Source organism: Macaca fascicularis, chromosome 17 (assembly GCF_037993035.2).
Source record: "Macaca fascicularis isolate 582-1 chromosome 17, T2T-MFA8v1.1".
NCBI lineage: Eukaryota > Metazoa > Chordata > Mammalia > Primates > Cercopithecidae > Macaca > Macaca fascicularis.
This window is the reverse complement of record NC_088391.1, coordinates 68,300,891-68,327,439: the sequence shown is the minus strand read 5'-3', so window position 1 is coordinate 68,327,439 and position 26,549 is coordinate 68,300,891. Positions and strand designations below refer to the sequence as shown.

Genomic DNA, 26,549 nt, shown 5'->3' with positions numbered 1-26,549 from the left:
TGCGTCTGTGTCTGTGTGTGTGTGTATCCTGCTTGGTATCCACTGAGTTTCTTAGATCTGTGTGATATTAATTTTTATTTAACTTGCAAATTTTGGTCTTTATTTCCTTAAATATTATTTCAGACTCAATTTCTTATTTCCTTCTGGGGATCCAATTTTATATATATATATATTTATATATATATGAGATACTGTTTGATATCATATGTGTCTATAATCATATATATGACATATTTATATGACCAAATAGTAAATAACTTAGACTTTATGGGCCATAGAGTCTCTGTTGCAACTATGCAGCCCTGTTCTTTAGTTTGAAAGCAACCATAGACAATATATATAAATGGATAAGCATTGCTGTGTTCCGATATTACTTTATTTACAAAGATAGACAGGAAGCTGTTTTTGGTGTGTAGACTATATTTTGCTGACCCCTGAGTAGGTGGTAATAGTTGCTGGAGCTACATTGTGAATTCAGGGATAAAAATCAAAGAAGTGCAAAACAGAAATGTTGGAAATAACTAAAATGTAGGGAGCGGGGTGTATGAGAATGAGGAGGTGGGAGATATGACTAGAAAGATATGTTAGGACCAGGTTATTATGTTCCATGTATTGCTTTATTTGAAAATAGTATGGAACAATCATAAGGTTTTTTGGTTTGTTTGTTTTTTGTTTTCTTTTTTTTTTTTTTTTGAGACAGAGTCTCACTCTGTTGCCAGGCTGGAGTGCAGTGGGGTGATCTTGGCTCACTGTAACCTCCGCCTCCTGAGTTCAAGAGATTTTTCTGCCTCAACCTCCTGCGTTGCTGGGACTACAGGCACCCGCCACCACTCCCAGCTAAGTTTTGTATTTTTAGTAGAGATGGGGTTTCACCATGTTGACCAGGATGGTCTCCGTCTTTTGACCTCGTGATTTGCCCGCCTCGACCTCCCAAAGTACTGAGATTACAGGCGTGAGCCACTGTGCCCGGCCAATCATAGGTTTTTAAGTAATATAATGGAAGAGTTAAACTTTCAGTTTTTAAAGGTAATCTCTAGTAGCATTATAGAGGATGAATGAAAAGGAGCAGATCCCCAAAGCAGGGCTACCTTTAAAGAGGCCGTTGCAGTAATTCTGACAAGTGAAAATAAATGCTGAGAAAAGAGAATGGGAATAGATGGAATAAAGTGGATTTGATGATATATTTAGCAGGTGACTAGATCTCAAGTGCAAATATAATAATGACTTTCATCTGAATAGAAAGAGAGGAAGAGCGAGTTTCTCAAGAGTCCATTCTTGGGATTCTTCTCTCTGAATTTTCTTCTTTGGTTATCTCAGGCTTATGATTTCAGATATGCATTTGATTTCCTGGTGTGTGGTTTTTAGGTAAAACCTCTTTTCTTAAGCTCTAGCCTGTATTTTGAAAAGTCTACTGCTAGGATTCTCTCAGTCCTGTTCAGATACATTATGTTCAGTATATTCAAAGTCTCCTCGTGAACGTACTGTCACTCACAAACTGCCTCTTTTCCTTTAGGCCAGTGAAACTGAAGTCTCAGGTGGGTCCTTGAAGTTGGCAATAAGAAATTATAATGAACCAACACCCACTCACTCTACCTCCTTTTTTCAGGAGGCAAGAAGAAGTCACATTTCAGTGGGAAAGTGAGGCAGGACATGGTAGTATTTAGAAATAGTGTTTAATAGTGCTTAAAGGGAAAGAAGGAAAGCAGTAGCTGAAGGAAGGAGACAAATAATTAATTTATCTTTTGGATTAGATACCTGTAGCAGATGTTCTTAGTGTCCTAGCCATATCCCTTTGGCATCCATTTGCATACTGTCTTCTGCAAACATCTATGACTATCTTCCTGAAAAGAAACACACTTGGCCTGTGTGCAGGGCAACTCACACATGCCAGAGAGTTAAATGCCTTCAGAAAAACTTTCCACCAGTGATGGATGGGGAGTTGTTAGATAAATACCTTTGTCTCACCTGCATTGGGATAACTGAGCCATGTTTTCTGCTGTCTACCAGAGTTCTCCACTGGATCAGGCCCTAGTTCCCCATCAGGGTAAATGGCTTCATAATATATCCTTTCTTGACTTCCTTCTTTTCCCTGTTTTACTCTTGTTTTCCCTACTGGTGTTTTTCCTGGGATCACCTCTCAAAATAACTACTGCACTTGAATTCTTGAATTGAGGTCTGCTTCTGGGGAAACCCAAACCAAGGTAGGCATTTAATTTGGCATGGGAATAATAATAAAAATGTGTTTAGCACTTACTAAATACCAGGCATAGTTCTAAGTGTGTCATCATCCAGTGGGAGAGGTACTGTTTTCACCCTGTTTCATGGATGAGAGAACTGAGGCACAGAGAGGTTAAAGTAACTGCCAAGATCGCAGTGCTGGTAAATGACAGAGCCTGTGTTTGAACCCAAGTCATTTGTTTCTAAATTCTGTACTCTTAACCTATCTTGACCTAGTAGACTGAAGGAAAAGGGCAGGAACAGTAAAAAAGAGAGAGAGAGAATGGGAATAATTAATAGAGTAAGGCCCTGGGGTGGAGATCATTTCAAGGTGGGTAGAAGAAAAGTAAAGGGAGTGCATCTGTAATTGTGTCTCTGTTTTATCAATTATGGTTAGATTCTCTGCTCTGAGTTGATGAGTAGGGGAAGGATTTTGAAGTAGCGGGAAAGGTTCTAGATTTTCATGGTAGATGTACCTTGATAGAAAACTTAACTGGCTCTAGACCAGCAGTCTGATGATGTTCAGTAACTCCAATAGCTATTATTGTTTAGGGTTGTTATAGCTTATTGAGCAAGGTTTGTAACTAACTGGTATAGAAGTAAATATAGAACATGAGCAGATAGCTCACATTAGAAGTGGTATATGTAGTAAAGACTTAAGGGACAGGAAAAGGAAGAAAAAGGAGCCAGTAAAGAAGACTGAGAAGGAACCATCATCAGAGATAGAAGGAACACTAAATAGGGGTTCTAGAAGCTGGTTGGTTGGACAGGGGGCAGGGATGTAAAGAAGTAGGCACTGTTTGGTAGTTATCATATGTGGGAGAATGTGAAGGATAAAGACTGAAGATGGGCAGTTGAATTGGCAACTAGAAAGTTTGCATATTGAGACGTCTCACAGACTTGCATGAGTTTGATAGTAAGGTGTTAAAAAGTTCAACACAGTGAAGCTTTTTTTTTTTTTTTTTTTTTTTTTTTTGAGACAGGGTCTCACTTTGTCATCCAGGCTGGAGTGCAGTGGCATGACTGTAGCTCAGTGCAACTCTAACTCCTGAACCGAAGTGATCTTCCCATCTCAGTCATCTGAGTAACTGAGACTACAGGCACATGCTACCATGTCTGGCTATTTTTTTTTTTTTTTTAACAGAGATGGGGTCTTGCTATGTTGCCTAGGCCAAGACTATTTTTTTCTTCAAGAAATTTAGTGATGAAGAGGGATAGAGGATTATTTAAACTTTTTATCCCTTTTGAATGGGAGAATGATAGTAGGCCTGTAAGGTTAGAAACCACAGAAAAGAGCATGAACGGTAAACAAAGAGAGGGATGTGTGGTTGAGCAAAATCTCAAGGATGGTGAATGAAATGGGATCTGGTGTATGAGAGTGAGTGCATACTTGGATAGAGTAAGGGCTGTCTCTTTTGGGATGGGGAAGGAGGAAGTTTCAGATTTGAAAAGGTCTCAGGGACATATTTTTAGCCTTTTTATCTTTCTGTGAAGAATTCCAGGTTTTTTTTTCTGATCTCTTTTCTAGATCTTAAATTTTCTATTCAGCTGTGTCCTGTACACTTAAACCCACCTATGGAGTCTGTAATGTCAGTTATTTTTCATGTCTAGTTTGATTTTTTTTCAAATGTGCTCAGTTGTTCCCCATCCCTTGCAGATATTTTAGCGGTAGTCTTTTATTTCTTTAAATTTGATAAACATATTCTTGTTACAGTCTTTCAGAAAATCCCACCATCTGAAGTCTATTTGGGTATCTCTCTGTGGTCTTGTTCTGCTGTTCTCACTCAGGGTGCCTTGTATCTCTATGTGCCTAGTTATTTGCTTGCTCTCATTCCTTTTGTAGTTCTCTGAGGCCTGGGATGAATAGATTGTCATTCATGCTATCAGTAGAAAGTATTACAGTTTTACAATTGCTTCAAGGCTTGAGTTTCCCTGGCCTACCTAGGCTATGTTTACTTAGAGTACAAATATGCATGAGGCTGAGTCTATAGCCACAACTTTTCAGAGACTTCTCCCCTCACTCATGCTCCCCTCCACGTTCCCCTACCCTCTTTTTTCTTCTGCTGCTCTGCCCATTGCCAAGGTAGCTTGCTTTATAGTCCTCCTCCCACGTGAAGATTTCTGAATAAGATCAAGAGACTGAAGCTATGTATAAGACATCTATTTGCATCTTTCCCCTAAATCAAGTTGAACTGTTACAAATCTCTTTCTTATTACTAATTAGCAGGCTAGGTTAAGTAAATAAAAGTTTTCTACTTAGTAGTGAGACAGCTATTCCTCCCTAATTTATTCATTGATGCTTGAACATAATGGGAGTATCATTACATTAATTACACAGAATGAGTCTGGCTTCTGTGCAAAAGTTTCAGTTTACATAAGGTGCTTCATAGATCGATTTTTAAAAGTTAGGCTTGTATCCAGTGACCTTGGTAATTCACTTGTTAATTCTTTATTTGTGGATTATTTTGTATTTTCTATAAATACAATTATCTGCAAATAAAAAAATGCTTTACTTTTAATTTTTAATTATTACGACTTTTAGTTCATTTGCATCACTTACTGACCTTCAATATTGTGTTAACAGAAGTGGTGATAGTACAAATCCTTGCATTTCCCCCCCATGCTTAAGTGGAAATATTTAATTTTTCAACATTCAGTATAATTGAATACACTGTTAAAAGTAGGTTTTTTGTAGGTAATCTTTATTAGATTAAGTAAAATCTGTTCCTGGTTCATCGAGGAGTTTCATCACTAGTGGTTGTTGAGTTTTAAAAATACTTTTCCTGTTTCTGTTGAAGTAATCATATGTTTTGTTTCTTTTGTTCTCTTATTATATTGAATTATGTTGATTATGTATGTATTCTTTCCATATGTTGTTAGACAAAATTATTTGTAGGTAAATGACTCTCTTTTTTAAAAATAAAAGGGGTAATTCACATACCATAAATTCACCCTTTTAAAGTGTACAACTTACTGCTTTCCAGTATATTCTCAAAGTCATAGAACTAAACATTTTTGTCACTCCATAAATCCCAAAGCTATTAGCAGGCAGTTTCTATTCTCCTTTCTATCAGTTTCTGGCAACTACTACTTCCTGTTTTTATGAATTTGCCTGACTAGACATTACATATAAATGGAATTATACAATTTATGACCTTTTGTTGCTGTTGTTTCTTTCACTTAGCATAATGTTTTCAAGGTTCATCCACGTTGTAGCATGAGTCAGTACTTCAGTTCATTTTTTTTATGGGTAAACAACATTCTCTTATATGGAAGTTCTACACTTTATACATTCATTAGTTGGTGAGCATTTGGGTCGTTTCTACTTTTTGGCTGTGCAGTATTTTTGCTTCTATATTCATAGGAGATACTGGTCTGAAACTTGTATTTTGAAATGTTCTCTTCAAATTTTGATATCAGAGTTATGCTTGTCTTATGAGTTGGGAAATGTTTCTTTTTATATTGTCTGAAAGAGTCTAAGGTTGATAATGTTTGAAAGAACTACTAGTGAATTTTTTTTTTTTTTTCACTGTTCAAGGTTTATTGGGGTTTTTAGTTGGTATAACACTTGGATAGTTGGTTGTATTGTTTATATGTAGATCTTTTTATGTTATATGGTAATGTACACTACTGATATATATAGTTCACAAAATAAGCTCCTTTGGAACAATTATGCACAAGACATACGATACTGGATTTATACACTGGATCCCAGGATGTGACTGACTGGGAAAAAATGTTGGACTAGGCATGTTCAGTGAAGGAGCCAGGAAATTATATAACACACAGTAAACATCCACCTGGCTCAAGGGGCAAATGCAGCATGTACAGAATTGGCAGTGGTGCGTCAGAACTATTTCACACTAACCAGTTTAGGACTACACAAGATTAATACCATCTAGCATCAGGATATAGCTGTGGATTTCACAAACCATTCCTATTTCTAACTTCAGGAGTTAATGCTTTTCCCAGTCCATCTTAAAATATTACTGTTTTAATCACAGATCAGATAAAAAGGACAACATGCACAACCTCCAACTAGAATCCTGTTGTAGCCTAGACAGTGAAATGCTATGACATCAGAAGACTTTAAAATTGCAGCTCTTTTTGGATCCCCCAAAGTGTATCTGCACTCTTCTTCAAACGGGCCTCTTCCTCAGGAGTCAGAGTCACCTTCACAAGGTCTGAGATTCCATTCTGTCCCAAAATGCAAGGAACACTGAGGAAGACATCATCCTTTATTCCATAGAGACCCTTAATCATGGTGGAAACTGGGTGCACTCGCCTAAGATTCTTCATTATACTCTCTGCCAAATCTGCTACAGAGAGTCCAATGGCCCAGGATGTGTAGCCTTTGAGTTTGATCACCTCATAAGCACTCTCAACCACCTGCTTGTGAACCTCTTTCCATTGTTCCTTATCTTTATCAGTCCCTAAATCTGGGTGCAGAGTCTTCAGGGAGACACCAGCAACATTCATTCCACTCCATACAGGCACACTGGAATCTCCATGTTCCCCAAGGACCCACCCATGACAGCTTAATGGGTGAACTCCCAGTCTTTCCCCCATCAGGTAACGGAATCTGGCTGAATCCACATTGCAACCACTTCCAATAACACGGTTTTTGGGAAAACCACTTATCTTCCAAGCCACGTAGGTCAAGCTATCCACTGGATTTGAAACAATAAGCAACTTGCAGTTCGGGCTGTATTTTACAACATTAGGAACGATGAATTTAAAGATGTTCACGTTACGCTGGACCAAATTAAGACGGCTTTCTCCCTCTTGTTGACGTGCCCCAGCCGTGATAATGACCAGCTTGGAGTTTGCAGTTACACTATAGTCTTTCCCAGAGACAATCTTTGGTGTTCTAAGGAAAAGGCTGCCATGTTGGAGATCCATCATCTCTCCCTTCAATTTGTCTTCGATGACATCAACAAGAGCAAGTTCATCTGCCAAGTCCTTCATTAAGATACTGATGGCACAGGCCATGCCAACAGCACCAACCCCAACAACTGTAATCTTATTCTGGGGAGTCTGTTCTTCCTTTAGAAGATTATGAATCAGCTGATCCTTCAGAGTTGCCATATTGGACTTGGAACCAAAAGGAATCGGGAATGCACGTCAGGCGGTCGTCCGGGACACGCGGCAATGAGATCCCGAATCGGCGGCAGCGGCTGCAGCACTACTAGTGAATTTTTAAAGTATTTGGAAGAATTCACCAACAAAGCCATCCAAGTCTAGCGTTTTCTTTCTGGATAGGTTTTGATTAGGGATCCAGTTTTTTTTTTTTTCCCGGTATATAGAAGGCTATTCAGACATTATATTTTTTCCCTTGTTTAATGTTGAGAAGTTATATTTTTTCGAGGAATTTATCCATTTTATTTGTCAAATTTATAGGCAGCATCTGTAGTGATGCCTCCTTTCTTATTTCTCTTATTGATAATTTGTGCTTTTACTTTTTTCCTGACCACTTTTGCTCTAGGTTTATATTCATTTTATTTAAAAATATTTGTTATATATTTAATTCACAAATAATTGTGCATATACATGGGGTACAATATATTTTGATACATGTTTACAATGTGTAATGATCAAATCAGGATAATTAGCATATTTATCACCTCACACATTTATCATTTTGTCATTTCTTTGTCATGAGACCATTCAGAATCCTGTCTTCTAGCTGTTTGAAGTTGTATGATACATTGTTGTTTATGATAGTCACCCTGTGATGCTATATAACACTCAAACTTACTCCTACTTTCTAGGTCTGATTTTGCATCTATTAGCCAACCTCTGGCTACTCTTCAAAAACTCTTCTGCTCTCTACTTTTATGAGATCAACTATTTTAGCTTCCACATATGAGTAAAAACATGCCATATTCATCTTTCTTTGTCTGGCTTCTTTAACTTAAGATAATGTCCTCCAAGCTCATCCACATTGCTGCAAATGACAGAATTTTACTCTTTTTTTAATCACTAAATAGTATTTCATTGTGTATATATATCACATTTTCTTTATCCATTCATCTGCTTGTGGAAACATAGGTCGATTCCACATCTTGGCTATTGTGAATAGTGTAGCAGGGAAAATGGGAATTCTGATATCTTTTCAACATACAGATTTTTTTCCTTTGTATATATACCCAGTAGTGGAATTGCTGGATCATATGGTAGTTCTGTTTTTAGTTTTTTCAGGAGCCTCCATTTTGTTTTCCACAATGGTTGTACTAATTTACATTCCCATCAACAGTGTATGAGTTCTACTTTCTCCACATCTTCAACAACATTTATTTTTTGTCTTTTTGTTACGTATACTAATCTTTTTAGAGAACCAATTTTTGGCTCTTGATAATCTCTATTGAATGTCTGCTTTCCATTTCATTGGTGTCTACTCTTATTTTTATTTCCTTTCTACTACATATTTTGCATTTAATTTGTGGTTTTCTTTTTAGTTTCTTGAGTTGTGAGTCTAGATAATTTACTTTCAGTGTTTTTTTCCAATATATGCATTTATGTGTATGCAAAAAGCTATGCATTTTGTGGAAGTACTGCTTTAGCATTCTACCAATTTTGTTATGCCATATTGCATTTTCATTTTATGGAAAACACTTTCTGATTTCCATTGTGACTAGTTCTTTGACCCATAGTTTATTTATGAGTCTTGTTTTTTTGATTGCCAAGCATTTGGGAATTTCTTCGTGTTTTTCTTTTTTTTTTTTAATTTCTGGTTTAATTTTTCCATGACCAGAGAATTACCTTATGATTCAGTCCTTGGAAATTAGTTTAGACTTGGTCTGTGGTCCAGCATATTATCTGTTTTGGTAAATGTTCTATATGCACTTGAAAAGAATATGCATTCTACTGTTGTTGGATATGTTTCTGTATATATGCCAATTAAGTCAGGTTGATTAATCATGGTTTGTTTGTTGGTTTGTTTTGAGACGGAGTCTTGCTCTGTCGCCCAGGCTGGAGGACAGTGGTGTGATCTTGGTGCACTGCAACTGCCACCTCCCAGGTTCAAGCGATTCTCCTGCCTCAGCCTCCTGAGTAGCTGGGACTACAGGTGCCTGCCACCACGCCTGGCTAATTTTTGTATTTTTAGTAGAGATAGGATTTCACCATGTTGGTCAGGCTGATCTTGAACACCTGACCTTGTGATCCACCTGCCTTGGCCTCCCAAAGTGCTGTGATTACAGGCGTGAGCCACCGCACCCAGCCGATTAATCATGTTTTCAAATTTTTCTATGTCAGTGCTGTTTTGGTCTCTACTTGTTCTGTCAGTTACAGAGAGGTATGTTAAAATCTACTCTTTCAATTGTGGATTTGTATTTTCTCATTTTACTTCTGTCAATTTTGCTTTATATATTTTGAAGCTGTGTTACTGGATGCATTCAAATTTAGGATTGTTATGATTTCCTAATGATTTGACCCTTTTGCCATTTAGAAATGCTCTTCTCATTTCTTATAATACTGTTGCCTTAAAAATTACTTTGTCAAATATTAAAATAGCCACACCAACTTTTTTTGGGACACTGGTGGGTGTGCTTGTGATACATCTTCTTCTATCCTTTTAGCATGTATCCTTTAGTTTAAAATTATGATATTACAGTTATTAAAGGAAGACTTTCCTTCAGTATTTCTTGTAATATTGGTCTCTTGACAGTGAATTATGCCAGCTTTCATGGATCTAAAAACATCTTTATTTTTGTCTTCATTCTTAAAGGATACTTTTAGAATCCTTTATGTGAATTATGTCAGCTTTCATGGATTTAAAAACATCTTTATTTTTGTCTTCATTCTTAAAAGATACATTCTTCAAGGTTATGTGATTCCAGATTGCTTCCCCCAACCTCTAACCCCCATCCCTCCAGTCCACCACCTCCCCTCCCCACCCCCCAGCACTTTTCAACACCAAGAATGGAAACTATCAATTTTATTGTTCCTTTAAGTGTATCTCTTCTCCGGCTGCTGTGAAGGTTTTCTCTTTATGCTTTGCTTTTAGCACTATGACCATGTTGTGCCTAGGTATGCTTTTCTTTGCATTTTCCTGCTTCAAGTTCCCTGAGTTTCTTGAATCTCTCAGTTGATTTCTTTCTTCACTTTTGGGAAATTGTCAGTAATTATCTTGTCATGTATTGCTTTCGTTCCATTCTTCTTTCTCTCTTTCTGGGATTCCAATTATATGAATATGAGACCATTTGACTGTGTCCCACATGTCTCATTCTCTGTTTTGTTTATCCCATTTTTTGTGTGTGATTGAATTTATTTATTTATTTTTGGCCTGTTTGCAAGTCTGTGAAACCTGTTTTCCTATAATTTACTCTGCTCTTAAAATCATATGAGACATTCTTAATTTCAGATGTTTGTTTTTCAGTTTCAGAATGTCCGCTTGGTTCTTTTTTTAATAAATTATGTTGAAAATTGCCAATTCCATTATTTTACACACTTTGTTAATCTCTGCTTCTCAAGTACTTGCCTCCTAATGTTAATATCTGGGTTTTCTGTGAGTCTGATTTTCTGGTTTTCTCTTGATTATGTGTCTGCCACGTATTTTGCTTCTTTTGATGTCTCTTAATGTGTTTACTTAGTGTCCCCAAACTAGAGTAACACTGTGTATGAATGAACAGGATTTTCTTTCAGATGATGTGTTTTCTCCCAGAGAGGTTTGCTCTTTGCTGTGTCAGACAGATAGAATGAGGAGTTTGATTATCTCAATCCACTGAGGGATTACAGAGACCGCTCCCTCCGTCTACTAGGAATCTGACTTCTTACAGAAGTTTTCTCTTCCCTTTTTACTCAGCCTCTCTCTCTCTTTTTTTTTTTTTTTTTTTTGAGATGGAATCTTGCTCTGTAGCCCCGGCTGGAGTGCAGTGGTACAATCTCGGCTCTTGGCTCACCACAACCTCTGCCTTCCAGGTTCAAGCGATTCTCCTGCCTCAGCCTCCTGAGTTGCTGAGATTACAGGCGTGCACCACCACAACCAGCTAATTTTTTTGCATTTTTAGTAGAGACAGGGTTTTACCATGTTGGCCAGGCTGGTCTTGAACTCCTGACCTCAAGTAATCTGCCTGCCTCAGCCTCCCAAAGTGTTGGGATTACAGGCGTGAGCCACCACGCCCAGCCTTGACCTAGCCTCTCTATCATCCTTCAGTGTTCCATTTCTGAGGAGATATACCACTGGGAAAGCTGTTTATGTATCTGGAGCTTTTCTAGATTCTAGTCTGTCATTTCACCCCACGTGGACATCTAAAGCACTACTAGTCTCCTGTTTCCTTTATTAAAGTTCCTCTGCGTAAGCCAAACTCAGTCCTTACTCATGCCCAAACTCTGCAATTACCCACATGGAAGAACAAGCCAGTGGTCTCAGCTGTCTTGGAAGTGCTCTTCCACCTCTGGATTGTTCATTCTTTTAGTCCTCATTGCTTCCACAGCTTTCTTGTGTTGGTTAGTCTAGCCTTTGAAGCAGGCGCATTGGCCTGCCTCCTATCTAATCACTTACTTTAGGGAAGTGGAAGTCCAAAGTTTATCTTTATAAAAAGAAAAGGCAGATAATTTTAGGCGTGCTTATTTTTATAAGCGTGGTGATGTTTTGAATAGTTTTATCTGTGCTGCATACTCATAGCTATAAAGCATTTTTTTCCTTTCTGATATGGGCGTGTTTATCAAAATACGCCCCAGATCTGGGGTGAGCAAACAATGACCCACAGACCAATGAGGCCCAATTCTTGTTTTTATGTAGCCTGTGAGCTAAAAATGGTTTTTACATTTTTAAAAGGTTGAAATGAAAATAAAAAAGGAAGAGAATGTTTTGTGAGCATTTTGTGAAATTCGGAAGTTTTATTGTAATATATGCACACTGCTGTCTTTATGTGCTGCCAATGGCTGCTTTCATGCTGTAACCATTGAGTAGTTGCAGCAGAGATCTTGTGACTCACAAAGTGTAAAATATTTGCTATCTGGCCCTTTGCAGAAAATAATTTCCCTATTCCTGCTTTAGATCACAGCCTCAGAAATTTTTTATTTCTTATTATGAAGGGAAATTAAGCAAAAGATTGAAACCATTTTATTTCAGAAGTTCTGTAAATTTGGATTTATTAAAATCTTAGCATTTTACCGGATGTAGAAGGAACCTCAGTCTCCTTCATCGCTTTATTTTGCAAATGAAGAAGCAGATTTGAGTGAAAGAGGTTTTAAAATTATGACTCTATTTTTGGTATAAAGTATACTCAGTAATAAGCTGATAGAGAAACTGTTGATCTATATCACTGAACAATTTGCAAAATTCGTTTGTTCTTATATTGCAGAAGTATATGGTTTCTCTTAAACAGCGTAGCTCTTAAGAAAATCTTTTTGGAATTTTTAAAGTAAATATTTTAAAATAAATATTTAAGGCATGTTAATAGCCTTTCCCTTTTATTGTCAACCACAATTCTTTCAAATCTCATGGATATGAAGTTATTTTTGTGAGAAGACTAAAAGTCTTACAGGACCAATTCCAGACATTCTTCATTAAGCTTCGATTGATTTAGAATATCAAGCCCTAAATCATCAGAAATTTCAAGGTAAATTTTAAATGTGTAAGACTGGTTTTTAGAGTTTCTCTTTTATATTTCTATCCTCAGATATTGTGAAAGGTTTAAGCTTAGTTCTCAAATATAGAGATATAATGGTGTGTTATATTACTAGCAAATGGCATTTTAAAATTTTCCAATGTTGAATACAAATTTCATTTGTATAATTTTCAACTTATTACTGGCTCTTTTAGAAAACCTCTACCTCTACCTCTACCTCTACAAAACAAATCAGCAGCAACAAAAAAAAAAACACAGTAAAAGTAATTTATAATTAATTTGGGAATAGCTAATTCTTGGATGGTCTGTACTTAAGAATTGATGGGTTCAGATTCATTAGAATTGTTACAACCAATTAAATGCCATCATGCATAGAAAGAAGTATTTTAGAAATGTACGTAAAGTCATTTGAACTTTAAAGAAGTTCCATTAGATAAAACAGACACAAAAATTGGTCTCTAATTGAGAAAATTTAAGTCAGTTATAACTAGTCTTTAGGAAATCTATCTGAATTTGGATTTATATATTCTACTTCTCTGAAAATTGGTTTGGGATAAATTTTGATGCTTTTATAAGTTATATAGAAGGGGCTAACCTCTTAGTAGTTATGTATTCCTGTTGCTCAAATACCTGATTTCACTCAGGTAATCTTTAATATAAAGGAAAGTTGGTTTCCTAAATAGTATGAAGAATACTTATTGTGTTTTATTTGTTTATTTGTTCATCTGATATTTATTGGCCATCCATGATGTTTCACATTGATGCAGGTGCTGAAAGTACACAGTTGAAATAGACATTCGTCATGCCCTCATAATGCTAGTAGTTTAGTAGATTCTATAAGCAGGTATATGCATTTATGTTTAGCATTTGGCACTGTTAATCTTTCTCTTTCTCTTTACTTTTATGGCATACTATCTTGTGAAAATCTCATCCACATACATAGTTTCCATGACCTCCTTTGTACTGAAGTCTGTGCAAAATAATCCCATGGATAGCTCCTTAGTGGGCCTTTCTGGCTAGATATGCTTTAAATGCACTCATGTATCCATACCATAGATGTAGATACCTTAGAGTAGTGAACAAGAAAGACAGAGCCTCTGCACTGTTGGAGCTTATAGCTTGGCGAGGAAGCAATACATTAAACAGTTCCATACATAATTACAGTTATTGACTATACAATGAAACGTAAGTATACGATGAACTGAGAGTGTATATTAGGGAAACTCATCCAGTGTGGGGAGTTAGACTTAAGTGACACTTATGCTGAGACCTCGAAGATAAGTAGTGGTTAGCAGGAGAAGATGTGGTAGAGAATTTCAGGAAGAGGGAAAACCTTTGTGAAAGTTGTGATGAAGCTTAACAGGTTCAGACAACTGAAAGAATATCCTTCTTGCTGGAGTATGATGAACCAGGTGGAAAAGAATGCAAAATGAGGCAGGATAGATGGGTGGAGGTCAGTTATTGGAAGAGGATTTTTTAAACGATGTTGGTGCTTTTGGACTTTATCTTAAGAGAATTGAGAAGATACTGATTTTTAAGCTGGGGAATTATCCACTCAGGTTTGTGTCTTTAAAAGTTCAGTTAGGTTCCTATGTGAAGAATGGATTGAAGGGTATGGATGTGCAGAAATGAGTTAAGCTTTTGCAGTGGTCCAGGTAAGAGGTGGTGGTAACCTAGCTTATTAGCATTGCAGCAGTAAAGATGGTGTGGACAGATTCAAGAACTGTTCATGAGATATAATTGACCAGATTTTGTGATTATTTTGATTTCAAGAGTGAAACTGAAGGAAATGTCAAGGATAACGTTTTCATCTGCCTGTTACTCTTATCTATTTGTTGACATTTTGGTATTTTGAAGTTAAACATCTTTTTTTTTTTTTTTTTTTTTTGAGACGGAGTCTCGCGCTGTGTCACCCAGGCTGGAGTGCAGTGGCGCGATCTCGGCTCACTGCAAGCTCCGCCTCCCAGGTTCACGCCATTCTCCTGCCTCAGCCTCCGAGTAGCTGGGACTACAGGCGCCCGCCACCACGCCTGGCTAGTTTTTTGTATTTTTAATAGAGACGGGGTTTCACCATGTTAGCCAGGATGGTCTCGATCTCCTGACCTCGTGATCCACCCGCCTCGGCCTCCCAAAGTGCTGGGATTACAGGCTTGAGCCACCGCGCCCGGCCGAAGTTAAACATCTTCAAAATCAAACCCATTACTTTTTTTCCAGCAGACTAACTCTTCCTTCTGACTTCTCAATTTTTATGAATGACATTGTCTACCTCCAGGTGACCTAGGCTTAAAACTTTTCTATTTTGTCACTGCTCTCACTAAATTAGTTACCAAATCTTAAGGACTTGACCTCTTCAGCATCTGGAACAACCTCCTCCCCTTTGCTCTCCCCTGATTCCCTCTTTGATCACCAAAGTGTGCTTTCCATTCAAGTCTCTGAGCTCCTTGAGGACAAGAACTGTCTTTTTCATTTTGTGTCTTTACTACCTAGTATCTCAGCATGGTGAACATAAAACATATTAAGTGAAATGAAAATAAAATGTTTTCCTTGCTTCTTGTTTCTTGCACCATAATTCTTATTCTTTATCACATTTTTTTTTTTCTGTTTCTCAAAGTTATTCAGGGGCTTCCTTATGCTTAAAGAATAATTTGGTCTTAGGGCCATGAGATAATGAATGTATCCAGATTGGTTGCTGGATACATAAAGTATATGAGTTGGGAATTTTGCTATAGTAGTTTAGTAAAAAGTGGCTTTTAAGTCCCTTTGCACTATAGCCCTCACTACCAAAAAGAGCAGATTTTTTTCTTGGAAACATTACTGATATTTGTAAACATCCCCACTATGGATAAAGTGTAAAATACTTCATTTAATGCCTTTTTAATGTTTTAAGTTTATATATGTTTTTGCAGAATTCAAATTTTTATTATCATTTAATGTATATTGCTTAGCTGCCCCATGTTATCTTCTCAATAGCTACTTTATATGTTAGTGTCTTATATGTGTATGTAAAGTATATTGTTTCACATAAAGAAAGTTTGCAAGAAAAAGATCCAAATGTCTCTTTTGGAAATACGCATTTTTGATAGCTTTGTATGTCCTAATATGAACATTCATATGTTTTTTTCCATTTTTCTTTTAATTTTTAGGAATAAGAAAATATTAAATAAGAAGAAATTGAAAAGAAAACAGAAGAGCAAATCAAAAGTGAAGACAAGAAGCAAGGTAAAACTGTTGGTAATTTATAAGGAATAGGACTGTTTCATATGGTGATTTGAATAAAAATGCCAAGATTTAAAAATATAAGTATAATTAGCAAACCATTTTGTTTGTATGTGCTGAAGTAATTTTGTAAAAGCCCTTTATGATTTGGTTCCTCTTTTAGTTTCATCTTTCTTTTGGGTGTTTCTTTTCTTTCTTGCTTTTTTTTTTTTTTTTTTTTTTTTTGAAACAAGGTCTTTTCTGTCACCCAGACTGGAGTGCAGTAGTTTCCTGGGCTCAAGTGATCCTTCCGTCTCAGCCTCCTGAGTAGCTGGGACTACAAGTAAATGTCACCACACCCAGCTAATTGTTAAATTTTTTGTAGAGACAGGGTCTCACTGTATTGGCCAGTCTCGAACTCATGGGCTCAAGCAATTCTCTCACCTCAGCCTCCCGAAGTACTGGGATTGCTGGCGTGAGCCACTGTGCCCAGCCTATTTTTGGGGGGTTTCTTGACCAGTAGCCTGGAAGTTAATATCTGAATGTTGAAAATTATTTATTATTTATTCTTAATATCTCTGATCAGTCCTTTGGGGGAACATATCCACTTCTGTTCTCTTTTTTCAATCTGACTACAGGTACTAGAAACTTAAGTAAAATTAGCTTGTAAACCAGGACTTGGGTTTGGGTTTGTCATATGCCTTTCTTGACAGAAATTAGGGAAACTTGGTGTGTCCATATTGTTCTGAGCCTCTTTTGACTGTTGGTAGCTGTACAAAAGAAAAGGCAGTATGGAATATTTGAATTAGGTGAGAGCTTAGAAACCAAGAATCTATTTTCACATAATGCAGAGATCTCTATAAAATCCATCTTTTTTATACTAAACGTTTTCAGTGACCAGAGCTCTTTATATAATAGTCTCTTTTCTATTGAACATCTAGACAGAAGGAAGAGGAGAGTCATAACTGTGATTCCTGAACAGCTTCACTTTGAGTTAAAGAAACAATAGATTTGCTGGGCCTGTATATCAACTGTAGAGGCAATTGTTTCCTACACTTTTTAAGTTAGTGTTCTTGCTATTGTAACTGAGAGAAATCTACTTCAAAGTAGCAAACCCAAAATAAAATGAAAGGTTGGGGGATGGCATTTATTTGGTGGCTCTATCTTGAGACACAGCTGGATCCAGGGATGAAATAATATCATCAGCCAGCCACAGTGTCTCATGCCTGTAATCCCAGCACTTTGGGAGGCCGAGGCTGGCAGATTATGAGGTCAAGAGGTTGAGACCATCCTGGCCAACATGGTGAAACCCTGTCTCTACGAAAAATACAAAAATTTGCTGGGCGTGGTGGCATGTGCCTGTAGTCCCATCTACCCAGGAGGCTGAGGCAGGAGAATCGCTTGAAACTGGGTGGCGGAGGTTGCAGTGAGCTGAGATCGCACCACTGCACTCCAGCCTGGTGACAGAGTAAGACTCCGTCTCAAAATAAATAAATAAAATCATCAAACCCGTATTTTCAGCTCTTAACTTCTGCCTTCCTCTGTGTGTGGACTTATTACCTGTGACTGAGGACTGAGGCTGCCAGCAGCTCCAACTCCATTTGCTCTGAGCAAGAGTCAATCTGTTCTACTAGTCATAGCAGAAAGTCTTGGGTAGGATTTTCGGTTTACCTGCATCATTTGCTTTGACCACGGAGACATGGGATGCTTTGGTTAGACTGAGTTGTATTTTTAACCCGGAGATGGGCAGTGGGTGAGCACCCTGGTGTATAGGCCACATGGAATGAGGGAGGAATAGTTACCCTAAGGAAAGTGTTGCTGGGCGGGCAGAAAAATAATGTCTGTTCACTGTATCCCTTCTCATTACTTCTGCTTCTGGGATAGAGGAGGGAAGTGGAATGCATTCTCAATGTACAGAAAACCTCTAACAAATACAGTCATTCAGATTTCCAACCTCTGTCCCTTTCCAACTTTTTGGTGCTATGTGCAAATCAGAGTATGGGAATTTTGAGTATCTTTGAAGTTTTTCTAAGGTTTCATTTGGTGATTTCCTGAAGTGGTGGCATATGATATCCAGGAAGAGATGAGGAGAAGTCAAGGTCTTTTGTCCCTTTCAATTTGGCCTCCAACTAGCTTTGTGCCCTTAGCAATTCAGTTTTTTTCCTCTTGCCCTCAGTATTTATATATCTTCTTTTTAAGAGTAGTTTGAGATAGCAGTGATATAAATAAGTTCATTAATTTGTTCCTCAAACATTAATTGCGTGCTGAGTATGTGCAGGCATTATACTGGATGTTTGGGATACAAAGATGAGTAAGAGGCATTTTTTGCTCATGGAAAGAGTATAAAGTAGTAAAATGGTGTTGTTAGTCTCCTTGACCTGTATTACTTTTTCCAGATTATTTTTCATCTACTTTGTTTTTGAAAGTTATTTTCAAAATGCCATTTAGCTGGCATTTTATCTACTTTATATCTACTTTATGTATTACATATACATAGATGTTACATCTACTTTATATCCTTTATGGCTATCAACCCCTCTATTTCTCCTCATCTCATCCATCGGTCATCTCCTTTATTTAATTTCCATCTTACCCAGATTAGATACCACAGTCTTTCTTTTTAGAAAAACTCTTACTTAATCTGCAACAAATTACACAAACTTGGTGGTTTAAAATAACACTAGTTATCTTACAGTTCTGGAAATCTGAAGTCCAAAATGGATCTCACTGAGCTAAAATCAAGGTGTCAGCAAGGCCGTATTCCTTCTGGAGGCTCTAGGAGGGAATCTGTTTTTTTGCCTTTCCAGTTTCTATAATAGAGGCTGCTCAAATGTCTTGGGTTGTGGCCCTATTCCATCTTCAAAGCCAGTGGTGGTTGGTTGAGTTTTCTCATGTGGCATCACTGATAGTTTTCTGTTGTTTTATCTCTTCCTCTCACTGTCCAGCCTTCCTCTTTCACTTGTAAGGACCCTTGTGATTACATTGGCCCATCCAGATAATCTGTGCATTTCAAAATCCTTAGTTTAATCACATATACAGCGTCCCTTTTGCCATGTAAGGTAACATTCACTTAGGTTTTGGGGAATTAGGGTGTAGATGTTTTTGGAGGCTATTATTTACCTACCATATCTCACTTGTATGTTTTTGCATTAATCTGACAAAACTCAATCTTGTATGAATCCAGTTATTTTGTCCCTCTCTTAAGGTGAGTTTCATGTGCTGCCAAAGAGAGTTATACAAGAGTTAATTGATGACAATACACATTCATGATCATCAATCTCAAGTATACCATAGCCAGACTATCTTACTATTTTTTCTGGTCAAATAGTTCTCTTTTCTTCTGTGATTATTTCAGACCTTTGCCATGCTCCTCAAACCTCTGATAAATTCTACCCTCCAGCATATGACTTCACTTTCTTACAGGAGAAATCAAATTCATTAGTCAGAAAACTTCCTCAACTTCCTGATCCCAAATGTGTCTGTCTTAGATCAGGCTTCTCAGTAGCTGAGCCTGACATAGAGATTTGAAGTTTGCAGTTCTGTGAGTTTTGGAAGTTAACATTTATGCATAGAAGCACTACTGCAGTCAAAGTTCAGAACACTTCCATCATCTCCAGGGATTTTCTTTTTATTTTTCGAGATGGAGTCTCACTCTGTTTTCCAGGCTGGAGTGCAGTGGTGTGTGATCTTAGCTCACTGCAGCTTCTACCTCCTGGGTTCAAGCAATTTCCCCACCTCAGCCTCCTGAGTAGCTGGGATTATAGGCACCAGCCACCATGTCCAGCTAATTTTTGTATTTTTAGTAGAGACAAGATTTCACCATGTTGGCCAGGCTGGTCTCAAACTCCTGACCTCAGGTGATCCACCCGTGTTGGCCTCCCAAAGTGTTGGGGTTACAGGCATGAGCCACTGCGCCTGACCGGTTTTCTTATCCTCTGCTGATTCTATCCCTCCCTATAACCCTGGCTCTAGACAACCACAGATATATTTTCTGTCACTGTAGATTAGTTTTCATTTTCTAGAACTTCGTATAAATGTGATCATATTGTGAGTACTCTTTTTTTAAAAATCTGGTGTCTTTCCCTCAGCATAATTTGTGTTTATGTTGTTGTATATCAGTAATTCATTCCATTTTTTTGCTGATTTTATATACCTATATATGCACTTGTGTGTGTGTGTGTGTGTGTGTGTGTGTTCATTTTTCTTGGGTGCATACTAGGGAGTGGAATGGTTAAGTGGTTTTTCCTTTGATTTGCCAGAAGGACTCATAAGTCTCATAAGCAGTTTATACTCATGGCTAAGATTTATTACAACAAGGGATGCAGAGCAAGCAGCAAGAAAAAGATATGTGTTTGTGATGTATAGGGAGTTATGGCATAGGCTTCCTAGTTCTTTGTTGACTGAGCACACAAGACATGTTTTCTCTCTGACAGTGAACTGCAGAGAAATGTGTGTATTGTTTTTGCTCAGGTGAATTTTAGAATTCAAGACTTTTTGTGGGTTTGGTCACATAGACATATCTTGTTAGTCAGCCACAGTAAGTGAAACTCAGGTACACATCGTAAAGCTTGATGTTTGTACATGCAGAGCAGTCTGATAGGCCAGGAGACATGGTCCATTGCTCCATGTGTTCATAACAAAATCATCAATCACTACCACAAAGAAAACTCTAAACATCCACATTCCCGAAGGTTGGCCAAGGGTCAATCATGGTTTCCTTGGGGAAATATAAGCAGTAAGCCATCATGCCTGTGGCATTAACTTTTTCCTCAGCGTTGGCACAGTAAATGTACGTTTAGCTTTTTAAGAAACCAGAAAACTCTTTTCCAAAGTGGTTGTTCCAGTCTGTAGTCCCACCAGTAGTATATGACCAATCTAGTTGCTTCACATCTTTGAAACACATGGTATTAGCTTTTTAAATTTTAGTCAGTGTACTGAGTAGGGGTTTCCCATTGTGATTTTAGCTTGCTTTTCTCTAATGGCTAATAATGCGAAATCTTTTCATGTACCTTTTGCCATTCTTATTTTTTTGATGTGAAATGTCTGTTCAGATCTTGCCTCCTTATTTTTGTAATTGTCTTCTTATTACTGAATTGCCAGAGTTTCTCATATATTCTAAATACAAGTCTTTTGTCAGATGTCTGCATTCCAAATACATTTCTCCTATTCTGTGGCTTGTGTTTGGGGGAAGAATTGCCATTTTAATGATGTTGAATTTTCCAATCCATGAACATGGTATGTATCTCCATTTATTTAAGTCTTTAAATTTCACTCAGCAACACTTTTTTGTTTTCAGTGTGTAGGGCTTACACTTATTTTATTACTTTTATTTACAATTTTATATTTTTGATGTTATTGTAAATGCAGTTATTTTTGAAAATTTATTTTGCTTTGAGATGATTTCAGTATGAATGCGGTGTGTATGTGTTCGTGTGCACGTAAGTCTGTGTAATTTTATCACATGTGTAGGTCCATGTGACTCTTACCACAGTCTGGATATACAGTAGTTCCATCACAAGAATTCTCTGTGATATCCTTCATAACCTTTATAGTATCTTCCTTCCTCATCCTCTCCTTAGCTTCTGGCAACCACTGATGTGTTTAGAATTTATAATTTTACCATTTTAAGAATCTTATCCAGTGGAATTGTGTAGTATGTAATCATTTAACGATTGGCGCTTTTTTCCCCCACTCGGCAAAATGTCTTTGAGATTCACACACGTTGTTGTATATTGTTTGTTCCTTGCTGAGTAAGCATTTCATGGTATGGATGTACCATAGTTTGTTTAACCATTTACCCATTAAAGGATATCTCGGTCATTTCTAGCTTTTGACTGTTTTAAAAGAAAGCTGTTACGAACATTCATATACTGGTTTTTGTGTGAACATAAGTTTTTATTTCTCTGGTATAAATGTCCAAGAGCATAATTGCTGGATTATATGGTAAGCACATATTTAGTTTTGTAGGAAATTGCTGTACTTTCTTCCAGGGTGGCTATACCATTTTACATGACCATCAACAATGTGTAAGTTTCTCCTCATCCCCATCAGCATTTGGTGTTGTCACTATTTATTTTAGCCATTCTGATAGGTGTGTACTGTATCTCATTTTAATTTGCATTTCCTGGTAACTAATGATGTTGAAATTCTTTTCATGTGCTTATTTGCCCTTTGTATATCTTCTATATTGATGTGTTTATTCCTATCTTTTGCACATTTTCTAATTAGATTCCTTGTTTGTTTTTACTGTTGACTTTTGAGAATTCTTTATATATTCTGAATACTCATCCTTTGTTGGATATGTGGTTTGCAGATATTTTCTCCCAGTCTGTGACTTCAATGCTATTATTTTTGAAATTACATTTTTCATTTGTTCATTCCTAGTATGTGGATATACTACTCTTTTTATATAGTAATCTTATATCCTGATTTTGTTAAATCTGCATACTATTTCTGGTAGCTTTTTTGCAGATTCCTTAAGATTCTTTACATGTTTTTTTTACAAGTAAAAACATTTCTTTTTTAGAAAATACTTCTTCTTGCCTTTTTCCCTTGGCTGGATAGGATATTTTCCTTGTACTAGGTAGGATATCCAGTACAATGTTGATGAGTTGCTGAGAGTAGACCTATTTGCCTGGATCACAATCTTAGAGGGAAAGCATTCAGTCTGTTACCACTTTAGCTGTGGTTATTTTGTAGGTACCCTTTATCAAGTTGAAAAAATTCCCTTCTATTCCTAACTTATACATTTTTTTTTCTGTCATGAATCAATACTGGATTTTTTGTCAAATTATTTTTCTGTGTTTGTTTGCAGTATAATATATTTTTTCTCTGTAGTGACAGTGATTACTTTTGCAGTGTTGCACCAACATTGTCCCTGGATTGAACCTCAGTTGGTCATAATATATTACTTTTTTATATATTGTTGGATTTGAATAGCTAATATTTGTAATATCTCTGGATATTTGGATAAGAGATGTTTGTAATATCTCTTATGCATATACTCATAAGTTATATGCCATGCCAGTTTAACTTTGATATATTTCTTATTTAACAAGAGTATTTTGTTTTGTTTTTTTCCAATTCTTTATGGAAGAAGAGTTGAATTTTTGGGACCAAGTTTTTTTGGTACTTGTGGTATCATTTTGTTTATCTTAGATACTTCCTAGACATACTTTAATTATTCGAACTTGAATTTCTAAAATATCTTAAAACAGCTTTTTATATTTATAATGTAAATGTTGATCTTGAAATTGTAGTTGCTGTCTGATGAATAAAATATTGGGCATAAAAGAGAAACTGTTTAGTCTTAACAAATTACCAAGCACATGATTTTTAGCCGTTATCAATACTGATAGATGAGAGAGAGCTTAGGGAAGCATCTACAGTTTACTTGGCATTACTGTTATTTGAATGAGAATGAAATCGGTTGATGAAAATTAAGTTTTTTGGGGGGAGACCCTCATTTCTGTGTAAACTTCTTTTTTTTTTTTTTTTTTGAGACGGAGTCTCGCTGTGTCTCCCAGGCTGGAGTGCAGTGGCGTGATCTCGGCTCACTGCAAGCTCCGCCTCCCGGGTTCACGCCATTCTCCCGCCTCAGCCTCCCAAGTAGCTGAGACTACAGGCGCCCGCCACCACGCCCGGCTAGTTTTTTGTATTTTTAGTAGAGACGGGGTTTCACCATGTTAGCCAGGATAGTCTCGATCTCCTGAACTCGTGATCCACCCGCCTCGGCCTCCCAAAGTGCTGGGATTACAGGCTTGAGCCACCGCGCCCGGCCTCTGTGTAAACTTCTATATGTACTTATAAAAGTATTCAAAATGCAATCTAATGTTTGTAGTAGGTCACTGAGACTCTACAGTATATCTGGTGTCTCTTAGGAAGGCATCAAATGAACTTCTTTGATCCAGAACTCTAGCAGTTAAGCTTTGTTGAGTCTATTCCTGTCATGACGATAAGAGAATATTTCTAGGTTTTTTTGCCCATCCCTTTCAAGTGCTTGTCAGATTGGTTGGTTATTGCTGCATTACTCAAAAAATAGTGAGGTATAGAAAAGGGGACTAGAACTTGGGTCCATAGACTTAGACTGTCTCTGCTGTGTCATATAAGGTGTCTTCTGCAAGTCAGTTAGCCTGTCTAATCTTTACTTTTATTTAAAATGGGACTTGATGATAGAAAAGAGTGTGAAATGGAAATACTCTGTTTTGTATTTCAGTCTGAAAACTTGGAGAATACAGTAATCATACCAGATATCAAACTACATAGCAATCCTTCTGCTTTCAATATTTACTGTAATGTACGCCATTGCGTTCTGGAATGGCAGAAAAAGGAAATATCGTTGGCAGCTGCATCTAAGAACTCTGTGCAGAGTGGAGAATCAGATAGTGATGAAGAAGAGGAATCCAAAGAGCCCCCTATCAAGCTTCCAAAGGTAAGCCACTGAGTTCTATTAATATTTAGATGTATAACCTGCAGGTGTTCTGGCTGTAATGCATATATATGCATTGTTAAAATACCTTGCTTTATGTAAAATTACATGCTAAAGATAACATGGCTTATGGGCAAAAATAGATTTGGAGCAGAAAAGGAAAACTCTGCAACTTTATATCTAAGGTGCTAACAAAGTCAATAATTGATAATTCACTGGAAAGCGCAGGAAGGGAGATGAGTGGATTGGAGTCTGTTACAGGGGCAATTAAAAAATGTACAAAAAAATGTACAAAATGCTGGTATAGAGGCATGGAACCATGGCAGATGGAAGTAGAGCTCTGAGCCAGTGGGCTGAGAGAAGGTGGACACAAGAAAAAGCCAAGAGCCCTGGAAAGTGGGGAGGTGCTCCTCTCCTGGGATGCAGGTATGCAGTTTTATTTCTCTTGAAATAGAACTACAAAGCCTCTCAGCTGTGTGGTAGCTAGGCTGAGAGCCTTTTCCTTTCTGCCTAAGCTTATAATTGTACTCTTGATATTGTGGCTTCCCTTGATTAGGGGAAAAAAAAAAATCACATATGAACCAACTTAACTTTTGCATTATTCTGATATTACTCCCTTATTTACCAGGAGCATATAAGCTAGTTGGTATTTCTACAATAGAAACACGTATTGTAGGCCGGACGCAGTGGCTCACACCTGTAATACCAGCACTTTGGGAGGCCGCGGTGGGTGGGTCACCTGAGGTCAGGAGTTTGAGAACAGCATGGCCAACATGGTGAAACCCTGTCTCTACTAAAAATACAAAAATTAGCCTGGTGTTGTGGCGGGCGCCTGTAATCCCAGCTACTCAGAGGCTGAGGCAGGAAAATTACTTGAACCCGGGAGGCGGAGGTTGCAGTGAGCTGAGATCATGCCATTGCACTCCAACCTGGGTGACAAAGTGAGACTGTCTCAAAAAAAAAAGAAACCTGTGTTTCTTTTTGTACTCTGTTCTGTTTAAGCATTGGTATATTTAAGACTGGAAGGTTATTTTATGTATTTAATATATTTTTTTCTATATAGTAGGTATAGTTAATATTTATAACAAAAGAATAGGTGAAAATATAGACATTTTTAAATGGTGCCTTTATATGACTTATGCATGTTGCTTTTTTTCTAAACAGAGATACTCAAAATGATTTTATAATTATAAGTGATTTATGTACTATTGCCTTTTTACTAAACTGATAACCTTAAAATTATGCCTTGAAAACTTACACATTTCCACAAGGGATTGTGTAAATATTTTTTATGACTTGTAAATAGCAGCATAAATGGAACCTGGTCTGAGTTCTTTTGCACATTTTATGGTGGCTGTTCCTAAGTATACCACCATCCTTAATCATATTGTCAGGTTCTTCTCACCTTATTCTTGGCACATGGCTTGCTTCATATTTCATAGAGTAATAAAGGTTTTGTCAACTTACTCAGCTTCTTGATCAGCCATCTTCACATGTCCTTTTTGCCTCCTGTTTTAGAGTTGAGACCCTTTTCTTTTTCTTATTTCCTTTGTCTGCAACATCCTAATTGCTACTCTAATAGCTCCTTCCTTCCTTCCTTCCTTCCTTCCTTCCTTCCTTCCTTCCTTCCTTCCTCCCTTCCTCCCTTCCTCCCTTCCTCCCTTCCTTCCCTTCCTTCCCTTCCTTCCCTTCCTTCCCTTCCTTCCCTTCCTTCCCTCCCTTCCCTCCCTTCCCTCCCTTCCCTCCCTTTCCTCCCTTCCCTCCCTTTCCTCCCTTTCCTCCCTTTCCTTCCTTTTCTTTCTTTCTTTGATGGAGTTGTGCTTTTGCTGTCCAGGCTGGAGTGCAATGGCATGATCTTGGCTCACTGAACCTCTGCCTCCTGAGTTCCAGCAATTCTCCTGCCTCAGCCTCCTGAGTAGCTGGGATTACAGGCATGTGCCACCACGCCTGGCTAATTTTGTATTTTTAGTAGAGATGGGGTTTCTTCATGTTGGTCAGGCTGGTCTCGAACTCTGGACCTCAGGTGATCCACCCACCTCGGCCTCCCAAAGTGCTGGGATTACAGGTGTGAGCCAACACACCCGGCCAAAAGCTTCTTTCTTTAACCTAAAACAAACATGTTTATCTTCACT

General features: G+C 37.5%; 2 protein-coding genes across 35 annotated transcripts in view; one reads left to right on the top strand and one right to left on the bottom strand.

The window, feature by feature from the left end:
- Nucleotides 1-26,549, top strand: part of MYCBP2 (MYC binding protein 2) — a 286,627-nt gene that overhangs the window by 17,454 nt on the left and 242,624 nt on the right. For all 34 annotated transcript variants that reach the window (XM_074021188.1, XM_045377006.2, XM_074021199.1 and 31 more), the window contains exons 2-3: nucleotides 15,938-16,013; nucleotides 24,205-24,420. In XM_074021188.1, the coding sequence (XP_073877289.1) occupies nucleotides 15,938-16,013; nucleotides 24,205-24,420 (292 nt within the window). The remainder of the gene's footprint in view (nucleotides 1-15,937; nucleotides 16,014-24,204; nucleotides 24,421-26,549) is intronic.
- LDHA (L-lactate dehydrogenase A chain) lies at nucleotides 5,730-7,404 on the bottom strand. The gene is given in 2 exon segments (XM_045377018.2): nucleotides 5,730-6,333; nucleotides 6,336-7,404. Coding segments are annotated over 2 exon segments (1,092 nt in total). The 5' UTR covers nucleotides 7,306-7,404; the 3' UTR covers nucleotides 5,730-6,211.